The sequence below is a fragment of the Aristolochia californica genome, unplaced genomic scaffold (genome assembly GCF_029961685.1).
Source record: "Aristolochia californica isolate CCGP_79_NKW_82.1479 unplaced genomic scaffold, dmAriCali1.0.hap1 SCAF_7, whole genome shotgun sequence".
Taxonomy (NCBI): domain Eukaryota; kingdom Viridiplantae; phylum Streptophyta; class Magnoliopsida; order Piperales; family Aristolochiaceae; genus Aristolochia; species Aristolochia californica.
Genome location: NW_027182268.1, coordinates 264,858 through 272,107, shown reverse-complemented (window position 1 = coordinate 272,107; position 7,250 = coordinate 264,858). Strand labels below are relative to the sequence as shown.

Below are 7,250 nucleotides of genomic sequence, written 5' to 3'. Positions count from 1 at the left end.
GTCACGGCAACGGCGCTAGAACACCACGACCAAAACAGGGGAAACTCAGCCCGCACGACAACGGCACCAGAGCACGACTACCAAAAAAAAGGGGCAAATCAGCCCTCACGGCAACGGCGCCATAGCAGCACTACCGAAATCCATTTTTCACAGCAACGGCGCTATCTCGCCGAGAAAACAGAAGCTTAACTTATTTAGAAAAAAAAAAATTAGGAGGAAGATGAAATCTAACCTCTGTGTCAGAAGATCAGCTGAAATAGAGAGCTGAAATCAGGTCGCCGATGACCGTCGCCGAAATGGACGATGGATCGCCGAAATCGCCGAAATCGCCGAGAGAAGGGCCGCCAGCCGAAAATACTCTGAGGATGAGGATCATCCGCTCTGATACCATGTTAGAATTTTGGATTGGAAAAGAGCCGTTGCTCTGTTCGTCGGGCTCACAGCAGTCGAGAAGACAAACAAATATTGATTCATGAAAATGATTTATTGAATCAACTGTTACGAATAACCATGTAGTTTTATACAGTAAAAAGGTAAAAGGGCAAAATAGTAAAATACAAAAAATAAATAATAAATAAATTAAATACATTCTAATATGGCGCTTCCCACACAAACTCACTCCACAACCCCTCCTCTTATCCACCCGAATTACCATCACTAAACCATAGAGACTTGTCGTCGTCAAAGCCGAATAGCGAGGAGAGCTCGTTGGCGGAAGGACAGCCGGAGAAGGGCTCGAGAGAGCGGCGGTTCTGTTGGTGTGCCTCAAGGGAAGGTGGGTGAGCGTCGAAGTCACAGTTGGGGCAATGGAGTAGTTGGTGGGAGGCGCAGAAAATCGAAGCCGGCTGGTCTCGGCAGACATCGCAGAGATAGTATCTGGAGTGTTTGGAGAAAATACCATTGGCGGCGTGTACTTGACGGTCGCAGGAGATGCAAAGCTTGGCAGAATCGGCTCGACAGTAGAGCAAGGCTTGTTTCTCCTTCCAATGGTTGCAGACTTTGCTTTTGTTCTCTGGGTGGTCTTCATCCTGGGCATTTCTCGCCATTTTTGAGCGACTCCTGCTGTAAAGTTTCATTAAGCCTCTGGTCTCCTTTTGTAGTTCCCGGCAACCTTTGTCTCTCTCCCTCTTTCTCAGATGCCTCTCTAGTGAATGACATAAATAAAAAAACTGCAAACTTTATCATCAAATTAACTCAAGAATTCTCTACTAAAAATATTAAATCAAAAGCTGTAGTTGTTGGCGGTGAGTTAAGAACTTTTTCACATAGAAAACGGAGGAGAAAGCAGACGGAAAAAATTGAAGCGCTCAGAAGTATCACCCCTGATTTCTTTCCAACCAAGGAAGAGAAATCTTTCAAAGTGGGTCCATAATATACCTTTCAAAATAAATACGGTACGAGAAGAAATTTAAAAAAAAAAAAAAACCAGTAGAGTAACACTTCAAGCACTCGTCAAAGACTCAGAAATGGCTTCCATCAAAACGAAACATTACCTTTCCTGCCAAACAAAAAAAAGTGGGACATCCAGAAAAAATGCCAGATTAGAAATCATGAAGTTGATTTTACAAATATTACAGGGGAACAATGGAAAGGGAGAGAGAAGAGAGAATCAAATATTACAGACGAAGGTGATGAGACAGAGAGATAGAGAGAGAGAGGAGACGGGCTAGAAGGGAGAGGTGGAGGGAGCGAGACCGTGGGCCACATTCGGAACGAAGGAAAACAACAAAATGGTATCGTTGCCGCAGTTCAGACCCCCTCGTTAGTCACAAATAAAAAACCCAGTTGCTCCGGTCAAATACAGCCTAAAAGATAAGCCAACATTCCATGTGGGACTATAAACGAGGTAGAATCGATTACAAATTAAAAGCCCCAGCTTCGAATCTCCTTGCATTCAAATATGGGGACAGAAATGGCTTCTTCTTCTTCCATTTTCTGTTTCCCTTAGGATAGTTCTTACTGGGAAAGGAACCTGAATAATTCGATTGTGTTCTCCTTCCAACCCTGATTCTGGTCTGATCTTTACCTTGAAAAAAGAATCAAGATTCTGTGATTGTCAAAGGATGAAACCCAGCTTTCCAAGTGAAAATAATCTTTACGTCTTTCACTGAGTAAACTCTGTAAGCGGCACCAAAATGGGTGATCTTCTTCCTCCTCTAACTCTGAATATTGAATTGACCATTATGAGATCAAATTTCTGGATCTCCTCTGCAATTTTGTGCAATCTGAAAATCCAAAACATAGCTTATTTTAGGTTACGTATTGGCCGTGTTCTGTTGTGTATTGGATTCTTAAATGTAATGGCTTAATTGGAAAAGTACATGACATTTGAGACACCCTTTTTTTCAGAATTGAGGCATGATGTATTTTTAATTAATTCTAACTTTATATGAGAATTCTTATTTAATTGAGATATTAATTAATCGTGTGTTTGTTTGATGGATCACTTTGTTTTCAATAGATGTATGATGAATCACTATGTCTTTGTTAAGCATACTAATAAGGGAAATGTTCTCCTATTGATATATGTGGATGATATTATTATAACATGAAGTGTTTCAAAAATTATTAGCCGGTTGAAGGAGAGCTTATGTAAATAATTCAAGACAAAAAACATGGGTCTCATTAAATATTTTCTCGGGATTGAAGTGTTGCAATCTAAGTATGGCATTGTTTATGCGCATTATGTAGTTCATTCAATTAGACCGTTAATGGTGCACTAATGCCAGCGTCATCTAAAAAATGCACGCAATTGTCTCAAGCTAAAATCGTGGAATCACGATTCAGCCCAAAATTGTGAATAATCCACTTGAAGCCATTGTTCGGGACGTGTCGAATTTATTTATTTTTCTGTCTCGCGCTCTCTTCTCCCTCTTGACCTTCCTCCCCCAAAGTTTTTTTCTTCTGCTCTCTTCTTCCTTTCGTATTTGCACTCTCACTCCCTCTCCCTCTCCCTCTCCCTCTCCCTTCTCCCTCTCTCCCTCCATCTCTTCTCCCTCTCGGCCTCCGTCACAGAGCATCCAGTCGAAGAGTCTCTATTGCAAGGCCTTTGACGTATCGTCGGAGCACCGCCTCCGTCGTTGTTGCCTCCCTGCCATTATCGACACCGTGAGGAAGATGACGTTGCTAATTTAATTTTTCCTAAGTTAGGAAAAATTAAACCGGCGTTATTTATTCATTATATTTAATTTTTTTAATTACTGTATTATATTAGTGATTTAATTGTGATAATTAAAATATTATCAAATCAAGTATTTGAGCAATTATTTTTGTTTAATTAACCTATTTTTATTTTGGTTTAAAAAATCCTATTTTCTGGCCATAACCCACCCCCCTACCCCTAAGTTGATGATTTTAATATTAAAGGCACAAACTCATTGTTATATTCCAAGGCATAAACATTTGCTGTTATATTGTAAATTGTGGACTATTACGAGTAACTCGGTTCCTTTTTAAGCATGTTTTTAAGTTTTAATTATATATATATATATGTGTGTGTGTGTGTGTGTGTGTGTGTGTGTGTGTTATTAATAATCTATCCTAAGCTATTAGTCAACATGACTCAGGACATGATCTTCGGGCGCATTATTAAGTTCATGTATTGGAGTCGTTAGGGAGCGCCAAACTTCATGTCATGTACATGATCATCCATGACTCAGGAGTTCATGTCCCAAGAGTAAACGACGAAAAATGTTTTATGTCCGATTTTGAGAATCATGTACATAACACTATCGCGGGGCTCTCTCTGCTATTTCATTCCCGCAACCCTCTCTCGTTCTCTGCTCCCTCTCTCGTCTCCACTGTCCCTCTCTGGTCTCCCTCTCTACGGCGTCCATCTCGCTGCGAATGTCCTTTTGGCGTCCTTCTCTCCATCTCGGACTCGCTCTCCCTCTGAACCTCTCGCTCGATTTTGACATTTGGGCTTCGATTTTTTAATTTCTACTTCAATTCGGCCTCGATTTCCCCATTCGGCTTTGATTTCAGCCATCGGCTTCGGTTTAACAACCATCCTCCCTCCCCTCTCCCTCTCGACCTCCGTCACAGAGCACGGGAGGTTGAGCATCTGTTGCAGAGCTTCTCAGCCTCCCTCTCTTCTCCCTCTCAGCGTACCGTCGGAGCGCTGCCTCTGTAGGCGTTGTCCGCCGCCGCTGTTGCCATTGCGCACTGGCCCGTCACCGTTGCCCGCTGGCTCGCCGCTGAGGATGACGACGATGGTTTAATTTTTCCTAAGTTAGGAAAAATTAAACTATCGTCATAAAAATCATTAATTTATAAATTTTATTTATAAAATAAACATTTTTATTTATTTAATATATTTATCTTATAATTACTATATTAAAATAGTGATTTAATAGTCATAATTAAAATATTATTAAAATAAATATTTGATAAATTATTTTGGCATAATTATCCGATTGCTATAGTTAATTAAACCAATGGTTTTAAATTTTGTGATAATATATTATTAATTAATAATACATAAAATATATTATGTACAAATATATAGTGTGTTAAAGTTATGATTAGATCATTTTTTCTCTTAAATTATTCATTTTTGGTTAAAATATATCATATGTTATTAATAAATTAATAACTCAACGTATTACTTTCGTTTTTTTTATTTATAACGTTATTTATTTATTATTTTTAATTAATCATGTACGTATTTCATTGGCTCCTGTAATTACCATATTAATGCACAATAAAATATCTAATTCAATTAATAAATATATTAATATATTTAATTATACATTAAATAACTTATTCGTGTAGTAATAATGGTTGTTTTACCTAATTTGGGGGTTAAGGATTTTGTTGTAATTAAGTGTACTATAAAGGTTTAGGAATTCTCTTGTTTTTTATGTTTTTCTCATGTTAGGGCACTAACACTGGAAACTGTTTTCTAGTGCACATGAAGTCGTTAACACTAACACCAAGTGCGAAGATGATCTTCATGTACATGAGTGACATGATCTTCATGTTAGACATGAACTTGAACTTCAAAAATCCATTTGGGGGGCTAACACTCCCTAAGTGAACTATAAAAGGACTAAGGGGGAGGATTAGAGGTTGACTATGAAACTCTAATCCTAGCCTCCATTATTTCATCTCTCAGAGTGCCTCTCTTCGACCTCCTCTCTTAGCCTCCATTATTTCATCTCTCAGAGTGCCTCTCTTCGACCTCCTCTCTTTCGAACATGTCTCTTTTCTCCTCTAACTACTCTCTTTTCTTCTCTATCCTTCTTTACCTCTTTTCATCAAAGTCAACCATCCTTCTTTATCCGGCGGTGAGTCCTTTTCCAAAACAGAGACATTTAGTGACGCCGGTGACGACCCCCTGACTCACCAGCACACCGAGGAAGGCGGAGAGTCCGTACACCGTCGCCGCATCTGAGCCATACTTGCAGAAGGTAGTCTTATCGTAATGATCCGTAACCGGTTGTCCCTGAGAAACACGGGTAATAAAAGCCAGATTAGAAAACATGAAGTTGGTCTTACAAATATTGCAGGGGAACAATCGAAAGGGAGAGAGAAGAGAATATAATCTTACAGAAGAAGGTGATGAGATAGAGAGAGAGGAGACGAGTGTGAACGAATGAAAAAAACAGTGATTAACGAGAAGATCAATTAATCAGGTCTAAGTTATACAAAATTACTTATATTAACCTAATTATGCTATACAAGGGCTCGAGAGAGCGGTGGTTCTGTTGGTGTGCCTCAAGGGAAGGTGGGTGAGCGTCGAAGTCACAGTTGGGGCAAAGGAGTAGAAAATCGAAGCCGGCTGGTCTCGGCAGACATCGCAGAGATGGTATCTGGAGTGTTTGGAGAAAATACCATTGGCGGCGTGTACTTGACGGTCGCAGGGGATGCAAAGCTTGGCAGAATCGGCTCGACAGTAGAGCAAGGCTTGTTTCTCCTTCCAATGGTTGCAGACTTTGCTTTTGTTCTCTGGGTGGTCTTCATCCTGGGCATTTCTCGCCATTTTTTGAGCGACTCCTGCTGTAAAGTGTAGTTCCCAGCAACCTTTGTCTCTCTCCCTCTTTCTCAGATGCCTCTCTAGTGAATTACATAAATAAAAAACTGCAAACTTTATCATCAAATTAACTCAAGAATTCTCTACTAAAAATATTAAATCAAGAGCTGTAGTTGTTGGCGGTGAGTTAAGAACTTTTTCAGATAGAAAACGGAGGAGAAAGAAGACACGGAAAAAATTGAAGCGCTCAGAAGTATCACCCCTGATTTCTTTCCAACCAAGGAAGAGAAATCTTTCAAAGTGTAATATACCTTTCAAAATAAATACGGTACGAGAAGAAATTTAAAAAAAAAAAAAAAAACCAGTAGAGTAACACTTCAGGCACTCGTCAAAGACTCAGAAATGGCTTCCATCAAAACGAAACTTTACCTTTCCTGCCAAAAAAAAAAAGTGGGACATCCAGAAAAAATGCCAGATTAGAAAACATGAAGTTGATTTTACAAATATTACAGGGGAAAATGGAAAGGGAGAGAGAAGAGAGAATCAAATATTACAGACGAAGGTGACGAGAGAGAGAGAGAGAGAGAGAGAGGAGACCGGGGGCTCGAAGGGAAAGGCGGAGGAAGCCAGAACGTGGGCCACATTCGGAACGAAGGAAAAACAAAGAAAATGGTGACTAACGAGAAGGCCTGATACGTCGTTGCCGTTGTTCAGACCCTCTCGTTAGTCACAACCAGACAACCCAGCTGCTCTAGTCAAATACAGCTTAATATATAAGCCAACATTCCATGTGGGACTATAAACGAGGTAAAATCGATTACAAATTAAAAGCCCCAGCTTCAAATCTCCTTGCATTCAAATATGCAGACAGAAATGGCATCTTCTTCCGTTTTAATATAAATTAAAATAATAATTACGTGTTACTAGAATAAATTATATAAAATTAATAAAAAAATTAAAAAATAATATAAGAGAATATAATAAATAAACCTAATGGTTTAATTAATTATAGCAATTGAATAATTAAACCAATTAATGGTTACAATTTATTATAAATTAATATACTAATTACGTGTGACTAGAATAAATTATTTAAAATAAATAAAATTTTAAAAATAACTTAAACGAGTATAATAAATAAATAAATTATTTTTTAATGACATAATATATTTTTTAACATTAAAACTCACTATTTTAATACAAAATAAAAAATACGTAATAAATAAATAAATATATTAATTTATCAATAACATAATATATTTATTTACTAATTATT

General features: G+C 38.3%; 1 protein-coding gene across 1 annotated transcript; it reads right to left on the bottom strand.

Annotated features, from left to right (window-relative positions):
• Window positions 1–247: 247 nt before the first annotated feature.
• On the bottom strand, window positions 248–1,046 carry LOC137936138 (zinc finger protein CONSTANS-LIKE 13-like). Its single transcript, XM_068780693.1, has 2 exons — window positions 653–1,046; window positions 248–495 (listed from the first exon to the last, which is right to left on the bottom strand). Exons 1-2 carry the CDS (start codon window positions 1,044–1,046, stop codon window positions 248–250), a joined length of 642 nt encoding a protein of 213 aa, XP_068636794.1.
• Between the last annotated feature and the right edge of the window lie 6,204 nt (window positions 1,047–7,250).